The following is a 26,345-nucleotide window of genomic DNA, read 5'->3' as shown; positions in this document are numbered from 1 at the left end:
CTGTCGCTGGGCAGACAAGGATCCCCCAGACTGCACTATCAAAGTAAAATAAAACCAAAACGTAATAGGTGGATATGTATGAAACCTTCTTGCGTATTTTTCATTGACAAATGCGCTGCCGTTTGCCACAGCCAAAGAGCTGGATGTTTGGATGAAGTCAAACAGCTACCACGTTACGGATTTATTTTCTCCCACACGCAGACCCGGAAGCAGAAATACAGACTTGGGCTTTGTTTTGTTTTGTTAGTATCTGGACTGGAGTTGGAGGGGAAGCGACAACGTGTGCATGGTCGGGGAGTTATACCTTGGGAATGGAAGATGAACACATTTCTCTCAATGTTTACAAGTGTACAATGCCTAGTTTTGTCAGCAGTTATGACGAAGAGACAGTCTGCAATCCATCAGAAGTGTTTGATAAAGTTGGGACATCAGGCACAGATTTTATTCAAGATGCCTGGGAAACAAAGATCCGAGCACAAGACGGGGCATCGGAGACGCACAAACACAGACCTGAGAGAACGAGTTGCAAAGAAAATGTTGAAGGATACAGTTTCAGAAAACCGACTGCAGTGGATATTTTGAGGAATTTCGGGACGACGAGATCCCCCCCGAATTCCAATAACAATTCAGCAGATGACCAAAAAGAGCCAGAGGATGCCGTGGTAGAAATTGTTTTAAATGAACGAACTGATTGTGTGGACCTTGAAAAGTCAAGTGGTAGTGAAACGAAGGGTGGAGAAGAGCAAATCGCAGATCACACAGAGGGATTAACGTCATCCGATTTGGATGAATTCGATGTAACAGATTCTGACGAAATTTTTGAAAGTAGCAGGGCTGACGACGATGTCGTACAGTTGAAGGAACATGTTTACTGTACGGTATACTGTATTGCAAACGATAACTACAGGAAACCGGCTGACAATGCCGGAGAACACCAATATAATGGGGCGATAACTCCGTCAACATCAAACGTCGCCACAGAGCCATCCACGGATTTGCAGCAGCAGAGCGATTTGGAACTAGGCCACCCCTCTGTCCCGGAGCCATACACCCTATCGAACCTGATTGATCCTAGAACTCTGAACAACTTTTACAACGGGGATTACAATGTATCAATTGTCTTGACCTGTCGCATCTGTCTGGACGACAAGCACATAAAGCCGCTACATTGTTGCAAGAAGGCTGTCTGCGAGGAATGCCTGAAGAGATACATCAGTTCACAGGTATAAACCTGGCATCACAGTTCACTGAAGGCTGTCTCCAGCGTCACATGTTTTCTATGTCGTTTGGATGAAGTGTGTGTGTGTGTGTGTGTGTGTGTGTGTGTGTGTGTGTGTGTGTGTGTGTGTGTGTGTGTGTGTGTGTGTGTGTGTGTGTGTGTGTGTGTGTGTGTGTGTGTGTGTCTGTGTGTGTGTGCGTTCAATAGACACAGGGTAAATCCGCAACCCTTTTGATTTGAACGAAACCTTCCATACATAGTTGCCCATTGTAGAGGTGCTAAGAGAAAGGTATTTTTTTGGACCTGAATGCCAAAACATTCAAGAGATAAGGTGCTCAAAGGTGACCCATTTTGCATGCCCCACTATAACCATGAGACACCCATGTCTTCCTCACTGGAAAAGATAAACGGTTGAGATTGACATAATTTAAAAGCTTAGTTTTGTCAACATTTTATAATTTCTGGAAAACGTATTTTTATTTTTTTGAAATGCATTTTTTGAACCTTTTAATGCAATCTAATCTAATGTTATCTAAAAACGCATAAAAGGCGATTTGTTTTCTTCACATTTGTATATATTGTACCTTTGACCCTATTTTACACCATCTAAGTTTTTGTGTTGTTCCCACCATCGGTTGAGACACAACATGCTCTTGAGTACATGGTGGGTGTCATGTTTTGGCTGATAAATGTACTCAAATAGTAAGAAAATAGACATTTCAACATTCAAATCGTACCACAAAGATGGTTGGAGTTCCACACAACAGATAATGTTGTTTTAAATTATACTGTCAATCCCCCATAGGAAACCTATTGAAATCACACACCATTTAGCCCAAGGGCTGTTGGCTAGAGCGAAGTAGCCAAGACCCCAGTGTAGGCACATTTGCTATTTAACGCAACAGTTTTTGTGAAAAAAAAACAATTGGTAGAGTTGAAAATGCGATAGATATGCATTAAATTTTACATTTTTATTCGGTACATGAAAACGGAAGGGAAGCATTACATTGTATGTGCACTACGTCATGACGCACTTTTTATCTGCATAAAGTCTAGTAGAAACACACCACTGGTGGGAAAAATGCACATATTCTCTTCATGCGGAAATTAGAATATTCCCATGAAAATCTGTCGCCAATTTGATGGAAATGTAGCTAGTGACACAGAAAGAGATAGGGCCTATACATATTCAAACGAGGCCTAACTTGTGATTATTGTGGGTTTTCACAACACAAATGTATGTTTACCCTCATTGGATTAGCTTTGGGATAATTTGAGACACTCCCTAGCTCATTGGCATGTCAATAGCTTATCCAGGTGCAGTATGCAGTGGTATGTAGACATTTGGCTACCTGTGTTGTACTATATACCCAATGGGAGTGTTGGTCCATGTGCTCAGACTCGTTACCACGAGGAGGAACACCTGCTGGGGCAGTCAGCTGGGAGAGTACTGGGGTCTAGTATTACACTGTACACCATGTGCTCAACTACCTGAGGTAGACCCAGTCAAAATAGTCTGTCTCCGCTGCAGCCTGGAAGAGAGACAAGTAATTGGGATGTAGGTTAGTATAGTGATAAATTAACAGGTTTAACAAGTTTCCATCTAAGTATTAGTGTTATGCCTATGTGTCAGTATTTTGCTGGGCTGCTTGGGGAGAAGGGATGGAAGGAATATCCCATTGTGTTGTAACTGTGCTGCCTGCCTCAGCCATTGTTTTCATTGTTTAGGGAAGCCATGTGCTTCCTGCTTGCTGAACCTACTGGCTCCTCATGTAAGGAACAATCTGCGACAGTGTTGTGCTATGGAATTCAACAGGATAACTAGGCCTAACTCTGTGCTACTGAGTGTAAAGTGAAGGGATATGTTAGGCATTCCCCAGAGAATGTATCCGTGTCCCTGTCTATCCTTGAATAAAGTGTGGGATGACTGTGTGGGATGACTATGGTATACAAAGTTTCTATGGACGACTAACACAGAAAACCTGTATGTGGTGTCTGTGGGTGGTTTGCACAGATATGGAGGATGTAGAAAAAACAAGTAAAGAAATTGCAACATCAGTGAAGGCACTGACTGACTGCCTGCAAAATGGATTTGTTGGCTGAGTGCTGTGGGTGTGCTGTCTATCCTCACGGCTGATGGCAGCAGCGGAGGTAGGGGTAGAGATTGTAATGTGTGGCTGTAATTGATAGCCTAATCCAGCGGTTCCCCAGCGTTTTTCACAACCCCGCGATGTAAAAATATAAATATATAATTAAAGTGATGTGATCAACGGCCAATGTTTACTTTAATAATTGTGGCTATTAGAGTCTATTACAAATCAGTCTGACTGTACTTTTGACCGTATTTCAATCTGAAAGTATGGTTTGAAGTGACTGGAATGCATCAGAAAGGTATTGGGAAGTTCAGAAGATAATCAGGCAATAATGTTGTATGATCTTCTGTGTAGAAAATATGTTAATTTTCCACAGTCTGATTTAGTGCCTTCCCATTGGGCAAAGACTTAATTTCAATCCCAAACATCTGTGATGACGTTGAATCAATGTGCAAAAACTGATTGGATATGCAAAGAGTCATTAGCGTAGCCCAAATTTGAACATAAATCCAATGACATGGTGACATTTGTTGTTGATTTCACATTGAATTTGTTAGTTGACAACTCAACCAAATGCATACAAAAAATGCAACATGTAACAATTTCCATAAGTTTACTAACTTACAGTTCATATAAGGAAATCAGTACATCAAAAATACATTAATTACACCATCGTTTATGGATTTCACATGACAGCCATGGGTGGGCCTGGGAGGGCATAGGCCCACCCACTTAGGAGCCAGGCCCAGCGAAGCAGAATTAGTTTTTCCCCACAAAAGGGCTTTAATACAGACAGAAATACTCCTCAGTTTCATCAGCTGTCTGGGTGAGTGGCCCCAGACGATCCCGCAGGGTAAGAACCCGGATGTGGAGGTTCTGTGCTGGCGTGGTTATGGTCGTGAGGCCAGTTGGGCGTACTGCCAAATTCTCTGAAATGACATTGGAGGTGGCTTATGGTAGAGAAATTAACATTCAGTTCTCGGGGAACTGCTCTGGAGGACGTTCCTGCAGTCAGAATGCCGATTGGACACTCTCTCAACACTTTAGACATCTGTGGCATTGTGTTGTGTGACACAACTGCACATTTTAGAGTGGCCTTTGATTGTCCCCAGCACAAGGTGCACCTGTGTAATAATCATGCTGTTGAATCAGCTTCTTGATATGCCACACTTGTCAGGTTGATGGATTATCTTGGCAAAGGAGAAATGCTCTCTAAAAGGGATGTAAATAAATTTGTGCACACAATATGAGGGAAATACGTTTTTTTGTGCATATGGAAAAAATATCTGGGATCTTTTATTTCAGCTCATGAGGTAAGGGACCAGCACTTTACATGTTGCATTTATATTTTTGTTCAGTGTAAATCAAAACTACACGTTGTGCTGGGTGATCTAGTACTCTCTGTTCTAATGGGTCCTGTGCTTGTTGGCATTGTAGAGTGAAACAGGACACATGTACACGTTCCAGAGTGTCTTATCTTTCAGTAATAGGGTCCTAATATTTTGAAGCTTCAACCGTTCAAAAGATACAGCCTCATTTGTAGGACGAAAGCAGACCTCTAGCGGCTACTGGAGGTTACTGCCGTAACCCTGGTTCTATGAACAAAGTGTGATGTATTATTATTTTTTATTTTTTTCAGGGTTTCAAATCAGGCGACCCCACATGTGGCCGCGACCCCTAGCTTGGAAAACGCTGGCCTAATCACAGAGCTCTGTCCCTGTAGCACCTAATGAAATCCTGTTGCTCTTCCACGAGAGGCTGTGTGCTGCTGTGTTTTCTCTCTGAAGACGATGTCAGTTGGCCACCAAGACGGATCTTGTTATTGTCGTCTATGTAGCATCAGATTGCAGACTGTTCCTTGACTCAAATCCAATTTAGTCCTTGACTCATCAAGGTCAGGATAGGGACTGATACAGCACAAGAGCATTTCCATGTAAAAGACCCATCAGCGCCAACATACGAAGTTCATAGGAGCATATCAAATTTGGTGTCAAATGAAAGCTGAGAGTCTATATTTTTGGGAAAATTAAAGCATAGATACATTTTTCAACCATTTTCCATAAGAAAATGTTGGCATAAGCAAAGGCTTTGATTTTTGGATAAACAGAAGGAAAAGGGGGTTTGAGAAAACGTCTTCCAGAAAATGTCTTAAAACACAATGATGTTGATGTAAAGACACTACCAACTAATATCAACACTTATGTTTAGTTTTGGAGAAATTGTTTACCTTCTGTAAGTTTAAGAAATGTTGCCTTGTGCCTTGAATTCTATTACCAAAAGCCCACATATTTTTGCATTGTAATTTCAGAAAATGTTCATGATACAGTATATCTGCACCAGTAGTGGGAGGATAGTGTTTCACAGTATTACTTACCCGCAAGTGTTGTGATTAGCTGTGATATTCGCATATTGATTTCTCCTGCTGGAGTGGCATCTGTTGTCAAAATGGGAAAGCTGTTTTGACTTTGTGGTTATCTGGTGGAAATCGGGTAAAACGGCCAATGTTGAAAAAATTCTACACTGTTCGTTCAGTTTTTGTGTATTTGAGAAAGCAAACACTTAATATGGTAGGGAATCATTGTACCTTCTAAATCTCTCTGAAATATATTTTCAATAACAAGGCTCAAGCACGAGTCTGCGCCATGTTACGGGGGAGATTTGTTTTTAATGCAGCCTAGTGCTATTGCAATTCACCTAGCTTCCACATACTGTAGGGGAGAAATTCTAGGTGTAGCACCTTTTAAGATATTTTCTAATTTCTCTCCCTCATTAGGAGGGAGGATAATGAATTCACAGAGGTAAAAAGTAATTGTAGACCTACCAATTAGTTATAGTGATTTTACTGATATCAAATTTGTTTATGAATTATTAAGAGATTAAAACTTGTTTCTGTTACCACGTCGGTAACAGAAATACTGCAACTAAATTAGCCTCAATGGGAAATTATAATAGTCACAAACCACAGTGGGGTCACCTGCTACTGTTGTCCCTTCCACTTGCATACTGTTATGTTCAGCTCATAACTGTTGTCTTTCTTTTGTCTGGCGGTCAAACCAAGTGTCTTCGTCTGGACAATCCCTCTCCATCTCTCTCTTGCTGCCTTTCTCTGAACCTACCATGTTTCACAAGTTTGGACAGTACAATACATTACTGAGTACAGCACAGTACAGTACAGTGAGCAGAGCACAGCAGTACAATAGAGTACATGAAGGAAAAGTAGAGTAGAGAACACTATGTTGTACTCTACTGAACTAGACTCTACTTTACTGTACTCTACTGTGCTCTGCTTTGCTGTGCTGTGCTGTGATGTCCAAACTTGTGAAACATGAGGAGAATAACGTTCATATGAATATCTGTGTAGTACAGATCAGGGACCCATGATGTAATTCCGTTACCATAATTCTGTTACCGGGTGTAAATCCATTTCACTTACTGTAGTTCAATAACCAAAATACATTTTGTTCAGACTCAAGGTAAACTCAAGTATGTCATAGCTGACACCCAATTCTTTCTGCAGACATCTTTGAATCTTAATTCGGAGCAGATATTTACAGTACCTTCAATAAATTATTCAACACCCCATGAATTTTTCTACATTTTGTTGTGTTACAGGCTGAATTTTAAAATGGATTAAATTGAGATGTTGTGTCATTGGCCTAGAACACACAATACCCTACCATGTCAAAGTGGGATTATGTTTTAGAAATGTTTACTAATTCATTAAAAGTGAAAGTGGAATCGTCTTGGGTCAATAAGTATTCAACCCCTTTGTTATGGCAAGGAAGTTCAGGAGTAAGAATTTCACCAACAAGTCACATAATAAGTTGCATGGACTCACTCTGTGTGCAATAATAGTGTTTAACATGATTTTTGAATGACTAACTCTTCTTTGTACCCCACACATGTAATTATCAGTAAGGTCCCTCAGTCAAGCAGTGAATTTCAGACACAGATTCAACCGCAAAGACCAGGGAGTTTTACCACGCCTCGCAAAGAAAGGCACTTATTGGTAGATTGGTAAAAATACTAGAAAGCAGACAATGCATATCCCTCTGAGCATGATGAGATTATTAATTACACTTTGGATGGTGTATCAATACACCCAGTCACCAGAAAGATACAGGCATCCTTCCGAACTCAGTTGCCAGAGAGGAAGGAAACTGCTCATGGATTTCACCATGAAGTCAATGGTTCACAACAGTTAATGGCTGTGATAGGAGAAAACTGAGGATGGATCAAGAACATACTCCACAATACTAATAATACCCTAAATGACAGAGTGAAAAGAAGGATGCCTGTACAGAATAAAAAATCTTCCAAAATGTGCATCCTGTATGCAATAAGGCTCTAATTATTATATTATTTATTATTATTATTATATTATTATGTCCTGAATACAAAGTGTTATGTTTGGGGCAAATCCAACACATCACTGAGTACCACTCTTCAAATTTTCAAGCACGGCAGTGGCTACATCATGTTATGGGTATGCTTGTCATCGACAAGGACTAGGGAGCTTTTTTGGATAAAAATAAATGGAATAGACCTAAGCACAGGCCAAATCCTAGAGGAAAACCTGGTTCAGTCTACTTTCCAAAAGACACTGGGAGACATTCACCTTTCAGCAGGACAATAACCTAAAACAAAAGGCCAAATATATAGTGGAGTTGCTTACCAAGACAACATTGAATGTTCCTGAGTTGCTTACTTACAGTTTTGACTTAAATCGTCTTGAAAATCTATGGCCAGAAAAAGTCTGTCTAACAATGATCAACAGCCAACTTGACAGAGCTTGAAGATTAAAAAAATAACAATAATGCAAAATATTGTACAATCCAGGTGTGCAAAGATTAGAGACTTATCCAGAAAGACTCACAGCTGTAATCGCTGCCAAAGGTGATTCTAGCATATATTGAGTCAGGGGTGTGAATACTTAGGTAAATTAGTTATTTCTGTATTTCCTGTTCAATACATTTGCAAAAATGTATCAAAACATGTTTTCCCTTTGTCATTATGGGATATTTTGTGTAGATGGATGAGGGAAAACAGTAATACATTTTGAATTCAGGTTGTAATTCAACAAAATGAACAAAAAGTCCAAGGGGTATGAATACTTTCTAAAGGCACTGTTTTTGGAAAACGTGGTCACATAACAAACCTTAAAGAGATTTTACAGTAATTCCGTTACTAAAGTGTACATCTGCACAGTTCTTCCACCAAATTAGCCTCTGTACATTTTTTCAGTGGAAATTGTTCAAAGTAGTCCCGTGTAAATGGAGTTGTATGGTTTGTTAAACATCGAAATTTGTGTTTTTTTTGTTTGGCATACATTTTAAATGAGAGAAGAAAAAAAACTGGGTCAAAGAGTAATTCCGTTACCGTGGAATTCCTCCATGTTCACATGGGCTTCTTTAGGGATGAATTGGCAAATTCAATTGTTTCCAGGCTGTAATGAGCAGGCTGAGGGTTTCAGGGGCAGCAGCACAGTCATCCTGTCCAACCATAGTTTATGTGGTTTGTTGCTGCTACTGCTCACAGTGATATTATTATGCTGTAATAGCTGTATAATTCAAAATGTGCCCAATTGATTAGGCACTGTGTGGACATTGTTGTGTCTAATGGATGTAATTGGGGAATGACAGGGCCCTTTGTTCTACTGTTAGGGTTTGTCTTGCGTTCTTTGGCTTGGCTTTGGCAGTTATGAATCTGCTAGTGCTAACCTGTAAAACCTGCCTGTTGAAATGGTTCTCCTGCGCCAAACAAAGTGTAATGTCTGTTACAGTACATTAACACGTTAAACACAGTAACTTCAACTGCTTGCTTCATAAAGTGGCAGTGTCTGTCATGCCTATTGCTTTTCAGTGCATTAAACCTTGATTTAGAGGATTTGCTGTTGGCTCTCTTAGGCTCAAATGTTCTCAGACTTGTGCACTGGTTTCTAAGCGTTTCCAGTGACCTGTGGACAGTACATTCTATGATTCAAAGAGTTTTAGGCATTCCTTGCTTTGTGTGAGTTCTATGGATCCTACCCTACAGTTTAGGCCTAGTTGCTCTCCAAAACTTGTCCAATAATTGGTCAAAGTTTTCTGTCTCAACCGATGTGGGCTTGAAGTACACGCCTACCAGCTCTTGAGTCCTACAGTGTCTTTTCTTTGGAGGAGTTCTGATAGCTGCTTTGCCTGCAATGATTAAAACTGTCATTGCTTTTAATATCTGTATTCGTATTCCTGTTAGGGTGAAGTCTGGTCTGATGATAAAAGCCTGTATGTCTTATAGTCTGATTATAATAGGCTGTGTGAGGGGCCTCCCAAGTGGTGCATCGCAGTGCTAGCTGTGACACTAGAGATTCTCGGTTCGAGTCCAGACCGGGAAACCCATGGGGCGGCGCACAATTGTCCCAGCGTCGTCCGCGTTAGGGGAGGATTTGGCCGGCATCGCACACTAGCAACTCCTGTGGCGGACCGTGCGCAGTGCACGCTGACACGTTCGCCAGGTGTACATTGTTTCCTCTGACACATTGGTGCAGCGGGCGTTGTGTCAAGAAGCAGTGCGGCTTGGTTGGGTCGTGTTTTGGAGGACGCACGGCTCTCGACCCTCACCTCTCCCGAGTCCGTACGGGAGTTGCAGCGATGAGACAAGACTGTAACTACCAATTGGATACCACGAAATTGCTCTCAATTCATGTGATGCTGCCAGATCAAAGGGATGGACATACAAATAGTTCAATCTCCTCACCATGTCTTGGGTGCAAAAAGGCACTGCATTTTAAAAAGCCTAATTTAAATGGCTGATTCTTCATATAATCGAGCCACAAGCGTATCCTCAGTTCCTCCTTGCTTTCTGAGCCCTGTTACAGCCGAGCCATGTATTGTCTACTTCCGACTCGTTTTTTCCCCTTTTGGTTGATTACAACATATTATTACTTCCTATTTCCTTTGATTAAGGGACTCGTTGTTATTGGCTTGCCATCTTTATACTGTAGAGGAAACTCCTATCTGGCTTAGTCTGTCTAATTGTGTTAAATAAACATGCCTCAATGAATCTCAATGAGAAGAGGCTGATAAAGTAGTTGCGTGCCGGTCAGTCTTTGACGAATGCAATGTTCTGACCTTCTGCCAGGATCCATGAAGGACGTTATCCTGCCCTCTAGATCCGGTGTGATGCCACGTGTCTCAATCCTGTCCCTCACATTGGCTCAGAGGCGTTACATACATGAGCTTGGCATACCACTGGTTTGTCATCCCTGTCAGAGAATATGAAGACTTTCCTCTCAGTACATATCAAAGTATTGCAAATGCTGCAAGACACATTGTTATTCGCTTGTCTTTTTGCATGGTTACGTAATAGTATCCCTAACATCTTATTATGACGAACACGGACAGTATAACACTGGTAGGGACGTGACTGATTCTCCAAAGCTGTGATCAAACCGACGCTGAACGTTTGAGTATCTGTAGATTCACGTCAGCATCGCAAATCGTTTCATGAGCATAGCTGAAGTGTGACATAGCATAAGGAAGTATAGAAGGGGCCACCCTAGGTAGTATTCATTGTGTTGCTTCTTGCTGCCCATTGTCACGTTGCTACCAGTCTTATCTTGTGCCACTCCTCTACCAAGGCTAGTTCTACTGGTTCAGGCTGAACACCATGGACAGGTGTGTGTGTGTGTGTGTGTGTGTGTGTGTGTGTGTGTGTGTGTGTGTGTGTGTGTGTGTGTGTGTGTGTGTGTGTGTGTGTGTGTGTGTGTGTGTGTGTGTGTGTGTGTGTGTGTGTGAGGGCAATGGACAGTGAGAAAGAGACCTATAGCCCGGGGGGGTCGCCTGAGGACAGAAGCCTAATAAAGTTAATCTGCACCTCTGGTCATTAGTGAAATCAGGGCTAAAATTAGGCCTAATAGAGGGATGAAAACGCACTCCCGGAGATCGCTCATTATTATCCCTGCTAGACTGTGGTGGACTACAGTTTCTCCTCTGCTCACATGTGTTTGGCTCTGAAGCAGCAGGGCAGTTATACTAGGCTCCCGAGTGGCGCAGCGGTCTAAGACACTGCATCTCAGTGCTAGAGGCATCCAGGCTGTATCACAACCGGTCGTGATTGGGAGTCCTATAGGGCGGTGCACAATTGGCCCAGCGATGAACTAAGGACACGCATCTGGCTCTATTACAGGGGAAGTTGGAAGTTTACATGCACTTAGTTTGGAGTCATTCCACAAATTTCTTCTTAACAAACTTTCGTTTTATCAAGTCGGTTAGGATATCTACTTTGTGCATGACACAAGTAATTTTTCCAACAATTGTTTACAGACAGATTATTTCAATCATAATTCACTGTATCACAATTCTAGTGGGTCAGAAGTTTACATACACTAAATTGACTGTGCCTTTAAACAGATTGGGAAATTCCAGAAAAAGATGTCATGGATTTAGAATATTCTGATAGGCTAATTGACATCATTTGAGTCAATTGGAGGTGTACCTGTCGATGTATTTCAAGGCCTAACTTCAAACTCAGTGCCTCTTTGCTTGACATCATGGGAAAATCAAAAGAAATAAGCCAAGACCTCAGAAAAAAATTGTAGACCTCCACAAGTCTGATTCATCCTTGGGAGCAATTTCCAAACACCTGAAGGTAACACGTTCATCTGTACAAACAATAGTACGCAAGCATAAACACCATGGGACCAATCAGCCGTCATATCGCTCAGGAAGGAGACGCGTTCTGTCTCCTAGAGATTAACGTACTTTCGTGCGAAAAGTGCAAATCAATCCCAGAACAACAGCAAAGGACCTTGTGAAGATGCTGGAGGAAACTGGTACAAAAGTATCTATATCCACAGTAAAACAAGTCCTATATCGACATAACCTGAAAGGCCGCTCAGCAAGGAAGAAGCCACTGCTCCAAAACCGCCATAAAAAAGCCAGACTTGGGTTTGCAATTGCACAGTGGGACAAAGATTGTACTTTTGGAGAAATGTCCTCTGGTCTGATGAAACAAAAATAGAACTGTTTGGCCATAATGACCATCGTTATGTTTGGAAGAAAAGGGGAAGGCTTGCAAGCCGAAGAACAGCATCCCAACCATGAAGCACAGGGTTGTGGGGCTTCGTTGCAGGAGGGACTGGTGCACTTCACAAAATAGATGGCATCGTGAGGTAGAAAAATTATGTGGATATATTAAAGAAACATCTCAAGATATCAGTCAGGAAGTTAAAGCTTGGTTGCAAATGGGTCTTCCAAATGGACAACGACCCCAAGCATACTTCCAAAGTTGTGGCAAAATGGCTTAAGGACAACAAAGGCAAGGTATTGGAGTGGCCATCACAAAGCCCTGACCTCAACCCCATAGAAAATTTGTGGGCAGAACTAAAAAAGCGTGTGTGAGCAAGGAGGCCTACAAACCTGACTCAGTTACACCAGCCAATGGGCCAAAATTCACCCAACTTATTGTGGGAAGCTTGTGGAAGGCTTCCCGAAACGTTTGACCGAAGTTAAACAATTTAAAGGCAATACTGGGAATGTGATGAAATGAATAAAAGCTGAAATAATCATTGTCTCTACTATTATTCTGACATTTCACATTCTTAAAATGAAGTGGTGATCCCAACTGACCTAAGACAGGGAATTTTTACAACGATTAAATGTCGGGAATTGTGAAAAACTGATGTATTTGGCTAAGGTGTATGTAAACTTCCGACTTCAACTGTATTTGAAGAATTTATCCATTTAAATTAGGCTTTTTAAAATACAGCGTTGTTAGGGTTTGGCCGGGGTAGGCCGTCATTGTAAAAAATACTTTGTTCTTAACTGACTTGCCTAGTTTAATAAAGGTTAAATCAAATAAAAACTAAAAAACAGCACTAGACCACTAATGGTATGCCCTGGCAAAATCCAGGAGCACACTGCTCTTGGAAGGGAAGGTAGATGTAATAGGCCTATATATTTTTCACACCTTGCCACTGCTCTAGTGTCCCTGCCGTGTTGGCTGACAGGGTCACTGTCCTGTGGCCTGGTTGATGGGTGTAGAGTTGGGCTCCAGGGTCGCCCAGGGGACACCCTCGTCACTGGGCACTACCTTCACAGGTGGTGACTCTTACAGACTGTCTCGTCTCATCAGCATCACAGCCTAGCTCGTCCTAAGCCTGTGACCTTGTCTGTGCAGGTTTAGCCAATAGCTGGGAATTCCCAATGCAAGTCACAACACAAACTTCCCACATATTCACTTCCTTTTATTTACACACACAGTAGTTATTAGTGATGGGTTGGGGTAATATTGATACAGTCACATTTTTCAATATTATTTTTCAACAATATTATGTTAACTTTGGCTCAAGGTATTGATTTGTAAAACAAAAAATGCTACTGTAGGTAGCGTTAGCTAGCGCTAGTCGGTCAAAACTCCCAGTATGTTTTATCCTATAGCTCGTTCTCCATCTTCTTTTTTAAATAGTGAGCCAACATGTTTTCAGAAGTTTTATTTCCATGACAGTCGTAGTATCGAATCACTATGCATATTGTATCGGCACCTAAGTATCATTATAATATCGTATCGTGAGGTCCCTGGTAATTCTCAGCCCTAGAAGATACGTATATCATGCTGGTGCCCATACATTAGGCCAGACATATTATTAGAGGAACCAAGCCTGTAATGAATAAATACACATATTACATTTTTAGCTAATACATGTTATTTTGTCCAGACCAGTCAGCTGGACTATAGTCAAATGAAGGTCCCCACTCCACGGGAGTTGGCTGACTTCATAGTTCCGGGAAAGAACAGTGTACTATTGATATCCCACTGTTTCACCAGATTATCATCTCAGTTGCACTGTGACTCCTCTTTCTTGGAGAGTTTTCAATCAGCTATCTCTAAAGAACAGTCTGTGTTTTGTTCTCACTTTAGGCCTACCTAGTTCTGACCACCAACCTCTCATGTGAGCTCATTGGGCAACAATGGCTGAGCTGCTGCTGCGGTGCACTTAGCAACCCCAGAGCAGAACAGAGTAGACAGCCTGGCCCTGAGGAACTGAGCTGAGTGCAGGGCCAGTAACAGCCCATAGGGCCAGAGGTCAGACTGTCATAGTGTTAGGAGCCTGCTCAGTCTGCTGGGCATTACCCCAGAGGTTTGCTGTGTCACTCTCTAGTCCAGGGGTAGGCAACTACATTCAGCCGTGGACCGGTTTTTGTCAGAACAGATGGTCTGAGGGGGGCTTGGAGCATAATTATAATAATTTGTACACTACAAATTGACCACAAATAAGGCCAAAAAGAGATTTGAAAATGACACTATTTTCCTAACTTGATTACATTGAGACATGATCACATTTTTTATATATATATATATTTTGTGGGAATACTTGGGAACAGATTTCCTAAATTAAGCTAATTTTTTTGCTGGATTCCTGGTGATTTTCCAGTGTATTTTGACAAACTGTCACGGCTTTTGTCTGGTGAAGGAGGAGCGGACCAAAATGCAGCGTGGTTGTGATTCATTTTATTTAAATAGAGAGACTATACACGAATAAACTAAACAAAAAAAACAAACGTGCGAAAACCTAAACAGCCCTATATGGTGCAAAACACAGAGACAGGAACAAACACACAGTGAAACCCAGGCTACCTAAATATGGTTCCCAATCAGAGACAATGACTAACACCTGCCCCTGATTGAGAACCATATCAGGCCAAACACAGAAATAGACAAACAAGACATCCAACATAGAATGCCCACTCAGATCACACCCTGACCAACCAAAACATAGAAACATACAAAGTAAACTATGGCCAGGGCGTGACACAAACATAAAAAAAACACGTTGTTTTTAAAACTTGTGTGTCAGTTTTGGCCCACCTGTTGCTGACCCCCTGCCCTAGCGTCTGCTTACTCTACTGTATGTACTACAGGCCTAGCCAGCTGAGGATTAGTTAGATCAGAGCAGCAATACTGTGTACTAATCCTCTGGGAGGCCTGGACCTGGCCTGCCCTTCTGTCTGTACCATGCCTTCTTCGGTGGTAGTGGGGTGGGGGCTAAGACTCTCACTGAGACCTTGTACTAGGGCCCTTCTTCCTCTGTTGTTTTCCACAGCTGTAGTAGTAGGCCACGACTGTTGTTCATGGAAGCCTTCCAGCTTCACCCAGGAAGTCCCAGTCTGACACCACGTCAACGTGAACAATGTGGGCGGAATGAGACCTTATTGATACCAGAAATCTCTCCTCGCTCCCTGCTCTACTCCTGCCTCTGGGAACCAGTGGGGGTCACAGAGGAATGAGAGCATTGAGAAAGACCCCCCCCCCCATTCACACACTCACACACACAGTATTTATATTATAAGGGTATTATGGTAACAATTAACTTTGCCTTATGTCAGTTAGCCTACAGTACCCGCCAGGCCATGTACAATGAGTATGTAAAACATTAGGTACACCTGCGCTTTCCATGACAGACTGACCGGGTGAAAGCTATGATCCCTTATAGATGTCACCTGTTAAATCCACTCCAGTCGGTATAGATTGAAGGGAAGGAGACCGATTGTAAAGAAGGATTTTGAAGCCTTGAGACATGGATTGTGTATCATTCAGAGGGTGAATGAATGTAAGTGCCTTTGAACAGGGTATTGTAGTGGGTGCCAGGTGCACCGGTTTGAGTGTGTCAAGAACCGCAATGCTGCTGTATTGTATGTAATTGTATTGCTTAGTCTACCCTTCATCTTCATAACACATTACGTAATCCAGTAGCTTCATGTATTGACAATATTTGATAACCAGATCTAAGGCCAATGGCAATGTGTTTTCGTATGACCACTGTCCATTCGGTAGATGATCCTAATTTGTCATACAGCATTCTGAAGAGTAGATCATGAACCAGGTCTCTCTTCATTGATCTGTGTAATGTCTATGTCTGCCCCAGGTCAGGGTGGGCAGAGCGGACATCGTGTGCCCCATCACGGAGTGCAGTGGTTACCTGGAGGAGAGCCTGGTGGTGTCCCACCTGGGCAGCGAGGAAGTGGCTAAATACAAGTACTTCCTGGAGTTGAGCCGGGTCGACTCCAGCACCAAACCCTGTCCCCAGTGCAGCCAGTTCACCTCGCTGAAAGGACGCACCCCCAGCAAGGCAGACCACAAATACAAGGTGAGAGAGAGGGACTATACTGTTCTGAGATCAGATATTATACAGATGGACTGAGCCCAAGTAAAAGGTGAGTACAGGGCCTCTGCTGTTTCTAGCAGGAACCCCGATAGTATACAGTAATAATAAGAAAATATGTCTTTCTGAAGAATGCATATAATCTGACCTTGTGTACTGCTTTGGGAAACACTTGGTTCCTTAAATCATCGGCAAAGTGCATCATTGTGCATAATTAATGATGGAGGCTTTAGTCTGTGCAGACAGGCACATCTATGCACTGTATGCCGTGCATCTAGCCGATCACATGTCTATGCCCTCTGCAGATCCAGTGCACCAAGTGTCAGTTTGTGTGGTGTTTCAAGTGCCAAGCCCCATGGCACGACGGTTTGAAATGCCGGGACTACAGGAAGGGGGACAAGCTGCTGCGTCACTGGGCCAGCGTCATCGAGCACGGCCAGAGGAACGCCCAGAAGTGCCCCCGCTGCAAAGTGAGTGACAAGGCCAGGAGAGTTTACAAAAATGGCAAAACTTGCTCCTTGAGGGAGATTTAGGTCGACAGTTTTGCAGCAAAACGATGGTCCTTATTAAAGGGTGTTCACTTGACTAGGAAGGTGGTGTTTAAAGTGAGCAAACACAGCAAGCCCTGTATCTCAGAAAAACCTGCTAATTTGTGTTTAAAGAATCTCAAGAGAGGACCAGGTGTTCTCCAGCCATGACAGTGTCCTCAGTGCAAGTTCTCTCTCCCTCTCTCTCTCTCTCTCTCTCTCTCTCTCTCTCTCTCTCTCAGAGCTTCAGACACAGGGTTAGGAAAGAGAGAGACAGAGAGATATTGTTGTTGTCTTTGTCTCCCTAGTCCACTTGTAACGATGGCTAGAAATGAAGCATTCCAGGAAGTCATAAGACTGAGCCTGGGGGCAGAAAGTCCATACCAAATTAGATTTAGTGAGCCACATCAGCGCTTTGTTTCATGAACAGTTATGGGCCTTTTGGAGAGCAACAACAGCAAACACAACACTGGACTGCTGATTCTTCAAGGTGTTGGGATCCATCACTGATGTGTAGGCTGCGAGCTGGCTGTTTGTCCATGGCAGCACTCTCCTCTCAATGTACTGTCAGTCGGCATGAGTCAGGGAGAGGGGTTTGAGTGAGGCTCAGATATCAGGACAAAATGTTTCATTATTTTTCCTTAAAACAAGCCAAAACACTTTGTCCACCACACAGCTTGAAGTATAGGCTACAGCCTGTGTTTTATATTCTGAAAAGACCTTCGATGAACTAACTGATTGTCTCGTAATTGCTACATATTCTCAAGAGTTATTAATTTGTGCAGAAGTTAGGATATCACTTGAGACGAACAACGACTTCGAAAGGCTTTATAGACGGAGCATTCATGAAGTCATATGTCGCTCCCGATGATGTCACGCTCCCCAGATCCACATCCAGAGGACGGAGGGCTGCGATCACATGAACTGCACCCAGTGCAGCACCAACTTCTGCTATCGCTGTGGGGAGAAGTACCGCCACCTGCGATTCTTCGGGGATCACACGTCCAACCTCAGCGTGTTCGGCTGCAAGTACCGCTACCTTCCTGAGAAGCCCCACCTCCGCCGGCTGGTCCGGGGGTCCGTGTGTGGTGAGTCTACCCAGCCTCGGCCCGGGCCCAGAGGCCTTTAAAGCCTTCATAGAAGGGACACATTGGGATTTACTAAGTTATTAACCATTACCTTTTATGGTTATTATTATTAGGTGATCAAGCAATCAGTAGCCTCTGAAAATCTGGCATATAGAAAATATAGACCCTCTAGTGCTGATTTAAAAAGATGCTCTGATTAGCAATTGTAATTTTTTGGCCTTATGCCTGACTGCTGAATGTAGTTATGACACTTCCCGTGACTTTCCTCCTTTGTCTCTGTGATCAGACTCAGAGAGATAGATAGGCAGGCGGGGGCGACGAGGAAACTTCAATTACCATGTGGGTGGCCTTTCATCCTCTTAATCAAATCCCGCTGCTTATGAATAATTCACACAATAATGAAGACGATCAAAACGGCATGTACTAGCTTGTTGCTGCTGATATGACTCTTTCATAAACCCGTTTTCGCGATACAATTACTGCCTCTGCTAAAAGTTTGCATTGTTGTCACGGCTCTGAAGTCAGAACAATACCGGCGTACTATAGTAGCAACCACAGAGGTTTGCATGACCCTTATCAGCAGAACGTCCTTATCTGAGGTTACGCGTGTCTCTGTGACCCTGCCTGCCGTCTCTGAATAGTGAACAGCTCTCCCGAGAGATGCAGTAGCTTTCTAAGAGGTGTTCGGACTGCAAGTCGGTGTCTGTCGTATCCCCAGGGGCTCAGGCAGTGTGGCGTGTAGTGACATGCGGGGCCTCAGCTGTTGCTCCCCGAGTGGGGTTAGCTAAAGTTAGTCAGAGGCTGCAGGTTGCCAATGGAAACATCTGACACACGGTTGACTGCGGGCTAATGTGGCCTTCAGAGGGGCTCCAACACCCATCTCTACCTTCTGTTAAGACACTGCTCACACAACTCATATTCTATTGTTTTGACAGCCTTGACAATGTTTCCCCCCATATGCAGGCGCAACAACTACAAACACCCCCCCCCCCCGTAATTGTGCAGGATCCTATTTCAACCAATGTTTGATAGCCTGTTGAAAATGTTGATGTGCTGTCTACGAAACTGCTATTCCAAACTCCCCTGTCCTCCCCATGCATTTTCATGTGTGTACTTGTCCTGACCCGTTATGAACATCTGTGTTGTCTCTTCTGTCTTCCTCCAATTCCAGTAAGTAAAGTGGTGGTGGCCCCTGTTGTCATAGTCCTGGTGATGGTGGTTGGAGCTTTATCCCTGGTCGTAGGTAAGCACTGTTACATCCTGTTCTAATCCTCAAGAGAACTTGACACATTAGATAACCAGTGGTGCTTTAGATATAATCTATAATGTGTTACTTTCTCTTGGGTCATGTAGTGTGACTCGGCTTGTTCAGTGGCTGTGGTGTGCTGGCGAGGGCCACCTGTGTCTTGGTGTAAACAGATAGAAGCGGCTAAGTGTCTGCTTGTTCAGATAGCTCTGCGACACTGGGCGAGGGGAGGATGACACGCTGATATAAAGCTGTTGACAGTCACTTGTTAATCCGGCAAAATGTTAAATGTCGTTATTTACGTTGGATAAAAGTAAACACTCTAAGCTCTATCACACAGTGCAGTTGAGGAACAATGGGAAAGTAATTCTGCTTTTAAAGTTGATGAACTTGTTATCCCACCTTTGAGAAAATGGCCCTTGAATGTTTTGCTACACCTACTGAAGAGCTCCCCTTTGTCTACACCCATTCAGCATCGTTCACACCCTCTTAAGCCTTAGCCCCACCCATCTCTTTAAAGATTCTCATGTGAGGCCATGTGCTAAACAGAGTGAGTAAGGTGGTATAGTAAACAACCAAAGATTTCAAAAACTCCAGGTGAAAATAAACTTTATCTAGTCCTTGACCTATATCCTAGTCTGACTTTTGTGCAGGTCATGTTGTTCTTCACATTACCATCTCTGGTAAACACACACTATATAAAATAAAATCTACGTTTATTTGTCACATGCACAGGATACAGAAGGTGTAAATGGTACAGTAAAATGGTTACTTGCATAGTAGCAATATCAAAATAGAAAGCTTCCAGATAAAAAATATTGTACACTGAACAAAAATATCAAATGTAAAGTGTTGGTCCCATGTTTCAGGAGCTGAAATAAAAGATCCTAGAAATGTTCCAAATGCCCAAAAAGCTTATTTCCCTCAAATGTTGTGCACAAATTAGTTTACATCCTTGTTAGTGAGCATACCTTTGCCAAGATAATCCATCCACCTGACAGGTGTGGCATATCAAGAAGTGGATTAAAGGGAAAGGTGTACCTTGTTAGTTGTACAACTGAATGCAATGAAATGTGTCTTCCGCATTTAACCCAACTCCTCTGAATCAGAGAGGTGCGGAGGGCTGCCTTAATTGACATCCACATCTTCAGCACCCGGGAACAGTGGTTTAACTTCCTTGCTCAGGGCGGAGCGACAGATTTTTACCTTGTCAGCTTGGGAATTTGATACCGGCTACCTTTCGGATTACTGTCCCAACGCTCCTACCCGCCAGACTACCTGCCCCCCCTTCACAGCATGATAATTACACAGGTGCACCTTGTGCTGGGGACAATAAAAGGCCACTTCCTTGTGGGAATTGTCACATCATTTGCATGCATTAACTGTCAGTAATTTCACTGAGTTTACTGCTCGCTCTATATATTAACCTGCCTGTTCTCTCCTGCTCTGCTCCGCTCTCTTCTCAGGCCTCGTGGCCTTCCCTATCTACTACATCTGTAAGAAGAGACGGAAGCGCACCCAGGGGACAGGCCGCTGGCTCTGAGCTGAGGACCATGACAGTGTGGTCAGGACCCTGCTCCAGAGGCGTGGCCCAGCGAGGAGACACAGGGTTGGGGGAGGGGTCCTTCCAACACGCCCCACTAGTTTCTAGTCCCAGCCTGAGAAGAACCATGCTTTAGAGTGGGCTCCTCTCTCTATTTTATGCCCACCACAAAACTGTCTGTGGCTCCTCCTCCAGCCTGTGGATCTGAAGGCTCACAGAGCACACAGAGCAGTCTACTACTGTTCCCTCCCACTAGTGACCAGGATTGCTGAGGAGAGGCCAACTGACAGGAAGGTACAGCCTCTGGTATCAAGAAGCCACTCAATTTCTTTTAGAAAAGTTTGAGGTTATTTATTGAATGGTTTTTAGTACTGTTGTTTGGTTTTGTTTTTTTGTCTGGGCTCATATAGCATGGATAGTGAAACAAAAACACATTGGATAGAATGGGAAAGAGTCCCTCAAGGTGTGTGGGTGAGTTTATCACCATTCTATTGGTTACACGTACAGTAGAATGCCTTTTGCAGACCCTGAGAACCTGCAAATATCAGGGATTGTATTGTGGTGCATACATAGATAGTTACATCACATTAAGCAATTGATTTCTCGTTGTTAAGGACCAATCCCTAACTGTTTCCTGTAAGTGAGATTCCGGCTCCATTCGGCCGCTTCCGCCCCTGCCAACCTCGGAGTGCTGTGCCCACACACACACACACACAAACACTGGTATTTGCATCGTCAACAAAATGCATTTAAGTCTTTTTCATTGTAAAAAACAATGGGGACAGCACTGTTGAAATAACTTCTGTTTGATGCCTAGTAATCATTTATCAATAATCTCATCCATACTTGCAAAGTAGGGTTTTTACCCTATCTCTGTTTTACTAAGTGTTCTATTGTCCTAAATGATGCAGACAAATGTGGTCCAATTTAACGAATGGGAGAAGTCTGAGTCTTCACAGACAATAACCGAAAAGTGCTTCATGTGCCGCAATATATTTATTTGTTTTGAAAATGTACATTGGATACATTTTCTGCCTCCTTCAATGGTCAATATCAGATGTTTTCTGTGAGAATAGATCTAAAAACACATTTAAAACATATCTGTGGAGGACGGACCAATGGACAGACAGACCGTAAGAACCGTAAATGATCCAGAAGTCAAGGTTTTGTTATTTACCTTGAGGAGCCTATTTAAGGAACTCACTTTCAAACTCACTAGATTGCTTGCAACAACCACTTTCCCATAGTCTTCCATTATTTAAATCTAGTTCAAGTGTCGTACATGCTGTTTGTATATGAATGTGTCCATGAAGTTCATACTAGTCATGTCAGGGGTTTTTGTTCACATCAAATGTGTGGCTTGTAATCCCGGTGTCTTGACATCATTAATAATTAACTATCGTCCATTCTCCATTTTAATATAAAACACTGATTACAATAGGGAATGGTAATTAACCTAACACCAAATCAATTTGTGCACAACATCAGCACAGGAAAAACAGTCGTGTTTGTAACACAGATGTCAATCAAGTATCTCTTAGACTTTAAAAAAAAAGTGGCCTTTGATGTAAGTACACTTTTGAAAGCCACACAATAGACCTGGAGCTGTGCCAGGGGAATGGTGGATTTTATGAATCTTAAAAGGATGTAACTTGGCAACATTGGGCCTGTCCAACGTCTTCCCCCTATCCCCCCAAATCCCCAACCTTCTCACTGTGGGCGCTGTATATATCAGACATTCAGCTCTGCATTGATTATTATTGTGTTATTAATGACAAAGACTATGATGATGATGATGATGATGATGATCGATGAATGCTCGGTCACTACTTACCGTGTGGACTTCAGTTACCACAATGTCAAAGGTCATGGACAGAATTTGAACTCTATTAGGCTTTTGTAATTAATCTCAGGGAACATTCTGTTACCATTCTCCATGGCTGTCTTTCCCTGCATGCTCCTGTAGCTGCCACTGTACTATGTGATCAAAACCTGTCACACATATTGCTTGTTTTTACATGATTTTAAAGATGTATCTGCCAGATATAATTTTGACAATTTTTCTCACCAAGTCATCACCTGGATAATAGAGTTGAAGTCGGAAGTTTACATACACTTAGGCTGGAGTCATTAAAACTCATTTTTCAACCACTCCACAAATTGCTATACAAACTATAGTTTTGGCAAGTTGGTTAGGACATCTACTTCGTGAATGTCACAATTAATTTTTCCAACAATTGTTTACAGACAGATTATTTCACTTATACTTCACAGTATCACAATTCCAGTGGGTCAGAAGTTTACATACACTAAGTTGACTGTGCCTTTATATAGCTTGGAAAATTCCAGAAAATGATGTCACGACTTTAGAAGGTTCTGATAGGCTAATTGACATAATTTAAGTCAATTGGATGTGTACCTGTGGATGTATTTCAAGGCCTACCTTCAAACTCAGTGCCTCTTTGCTTGACATCATGGGAAAATCAAAAGAAATCAGCCAAGACCCCAGAAATGATTTTGTAGACCTTCACAAGTCTGGTTCATCCTTGGGAGCAATTTCCAAACGCCTGAAGGTACCACGTTCATCTGTACAAACAATAGTACGCAAGTATAAACACAGTGGGACCACGCAGCCATCGTACCGCTCAGGAAGGAGACGCGTTCTGTCTCCTAGAGATGAACGTACTTTGGTGCGAAAAGTGCAAATCAACCCCAGAACAACAGCAAAGGACCTTGTGAAGATGCTGGAGGAAACAGGTACAAAAGTATCTATATCCACAGTAAAACGAGTCCTATATTGACATAACCTGAATGGCCGCTCAGCAAGGAAGAAACCATTCCTCCAAAACCGCCATAAAAAAGCCAGAATAGTGTTACAACTGCACATGGGGACAAAGATCACACTTTTTGGAGAAATGTCCTCTGGTCTGATGCAACAAAAATAGAACTGTTTGGCCATAATGACCATCGTTATGTTTGGAGGAAAAAGGGGGAGGCTTGCAAGCTGAAGAACACCATCCCAACCGTGAAGCATGGGGGTGGCAGCATCATGTTGTGGGGGTGCTTTGCTGCAGGAGGGACTGGTGCACTTCACAAAATAGATGGCATCATGAGGTTGGAAAATTATGTGGATATATTGAAGCAACATCTCAAGACATCAGTCAGGAAGTTGAAGCTTGGTCGCAAATGGGTCTTCCAAATGGACAATGACCCCAAACATACTTCCAAAGTTGTGGTAAAATGGCTTAAGGACAACAAAGTCAAGGTGTTGGAGTGGCCATCACAAAGCCTTGACCTCAATCCTCTATAAAATTTGTGGGCAGAACTGAAAAAGCATGTACGAGCAACGAGGCCTACAAACCTGACTCAGTTACACCAGCTCTGTCAGGAGGAATGGGACAATATTCGCCCACAATAAATTTATTGTGGGAAGCTTGTGGAAGGCTACCCGAAACGTTTGACCCAAGTTAAACAATTTAACAGCAATGCTACCAAATACTAATTGAATATATGTAAACTTCTGACCTACTGGGAATGTGATGAAAGAAATAAAAGCTGAATTAAATTATTCTCTCTACTATTATTCAGACATTTCACATTCTTAAAATAAAGTGGTGATCCTGACCGACCTAAGACGGGGCATTTTTACTAGGATTAAATGTCAGGAATTGTGAAAAACTAAGTTTAAATGTAGTTGGCAAAGGTGTATCTAAACTTCCAACTTCAACTGTATATTAAAGATGCCATTGTTTGATGCCACTTTTAGTGTATACATGTTACATTTTAATCTGACATCGGATTGGGTAGGTGGAGGATCCACCTCTAACGTCTGAACTCACCAGGGGGCTTATCGGCTGGCTGAAGCCCCTATTCGTGCCATTGTGGCCTGGTTACCATAAAAATATGACTGGTGCCTTTACAAAGATCATTGATATAGGATTGACGGTCTCATCTCTGCTCCAAAAACATCTGTAGCTTGCACAACTGAAATGGTAAATTTCTCCTGATCTACCCATTGTAGATGTCAATTATCTAGTAGTTTAAAGCTACAACAACACCAATAGTCGTTTTTCATGTATTGGTTGGTTTATGAAAATCAAATGCACAGATTTGTATTCTACTTTTGTTTGTGGTTCTTCTGTGCTGCTGCACCACTATCTTCACAGTTCATGTCATTCACGTTTAGCTGTTTGTGTCAGATGTAATTGTGGAGTCATTAAAAAGTGATGGTTAAAACGCCAAAAACATATGTCCTTTTTTTTGTGTGAACAATTGTTTTTATTGGATCACGTCAAAGGCCATACAATCAACAAATGAACCTTGGGGAATTGGACACGATGCAGACAATTACATTGATGGAAGCTACGATCTATAGATATGCAATATTAAAGCTGATCTACCTCCTAAAGAAAAGAGTTATAATAATCTACCTTCTTCCTGTATTAAGCCAGGTAAACCAATTGATGGCTCAACAAAAAACACTGTCTTGCACTTACCAACTGTGATGTATAGTTTTTAAAAGATCTCTGGCCCTTCCCTCCCTGACCAAACCCCATTCCATCCATCCACAAAGAAGTCCTATTCCGAAGTTGTTTTTACAGAAACATGATCACCCTTTATTTCCGTTAGTGCTTGCCCCCTCTGAGAGTAGCCTACACCACACCAGCCTGGCCAAGCTGTTTTGTTATCTGTCCTGTCCACTCTATCTTCCCTGGATGGACAGACACAGGAGAAGTCCCAAATGGCACCCTATTCCCTTTATAGTGCACCACTTTTGACCAGGACCTATAGTCGACCACTACAGTATATAGGGTGGCATTTGGGATGCACATGGCAGCTCCCCAATGTCATGTGACCTAACCGGGGCCAGTGCTTACTCAGCAATACATAGCTCTGGGATCAGCTGACCTTGCAGCTGTGGTGGCCACTGAGAAAGTGAGTCATGAATTCTAGCTGGTTATGGACCCACAGGTCAAGAGGAGGATTCCTGGGGGATGGGGAAGTAGTTATAACAGGGCTTTCAAACAGCCAAGCGCTGTGGCTGTGGACTCAGCTCCCAGCTGGTTCCTTCCTTCCAATCGGGATCATCTGATTTATTGTGTGTGATTAGAATGCTGTGAACAGCTGTGTAAATATACAGCACTCCATATCAAACAAATTCAACAACACAGAGGCTCAGCAGAGCTGAAAAAGCTATGAAATATACAACACATTTAATGAGAATTGCCTGTAGTTAGTTGTTATGCTTTAGCAATATTACATACAGTAGTAATATAGGCTTTTGTTGCTGTTCTGCCCGATGCAAGGGCCTCATGTCACAATAATAAACCAATGTGATCTGAATAATTGTTAATCATAATGAAAATTCCATTCAGTCAATTGAATATCCTGCCTCCTGTTTCATTCTGTAATGTGGCCTTGATGTCTGTCTGTGGGACTGTTTCCTCATGGTGTGGGGCTGTGCTCCTCTGTCTTCATACTAGCTGAC

General features: G+C 42.5%; 1 protein-coding gene across 1 annotated transcript; it reads left to right on the top strand.

The window, feature by feature from the left end:
* Window positions 1-244: 244 nt before the first annotated feature.
* On the top strand, window positions 245-25,096 carry rnf217 (ring finger protein 217). Its single transcript, XM_064990941.1, has 6 exons — window positions 245-1,223; window positions 16,217-16,438; window positions 16,759-16,923; window positions 17,867-18,068; window positions 19,240-19,311; window positions 20,781-25,096. Exons 1-6 carry the CDS (start codon window positions 312-314, stop codon window positions 20,855-20,857), a joined length of 1,650 nt encoding a protein of 549 aa, XP_064847013.1. The 5' UTR covers window positions 245-311; the 3' UTR covers window positions 20,858-25,096.
* The last annotated feature ends 1,249 nt before the right edge of the window (window positions 25,097-26,345 follow it).

This window comes from Oncorhynchus masou, chromosome 16, assembly GCF_036934945.1.
Source record: "Oncorhynchus masou masou isolate Uvic2021 chromosome 16, UVic_Omas_1.1, whole genome shotgun sequence".
Lineage (NCBI taxonomy): Eukaryota > Metazoa > Chordata > Actinopteri > Salmoniformes > Salmonidae > Oncorhynchus > Oncorhynchus masou.
Note: the sequence above shows the minus strand (reverse complement) of the source record. Positions and strands in the feature narration are given on the sequence as shown.

What these genes read in the sequence shown, in the direction of transcription:
- rnf217 (XM_064990941.1), top strand. Translation starts at nt 312, where the DNA reads ATGGAAGATGAACACATTTCTCTCAATGTTTACAAGTGTACAATGCCT. An exon ending in AGGCAGACCACAAATACAAG is followed by an intron (nt 16,439 to 16,758) that starts GTGAGAGAGAGG and finishes TGCCCTCTGCAG; the next exon opens with ATCCAGTGCACCAAGTGTCA. An exon ending in AGCTTTATCCCTGGTCGTAG is followed by an intron (nt 19,312 to 20,780) that starts GTAAGCACTGTT and finishes CTCTCTTCTCAG; the next exon opens with GCCTCGTGGCCTTCCCTATC.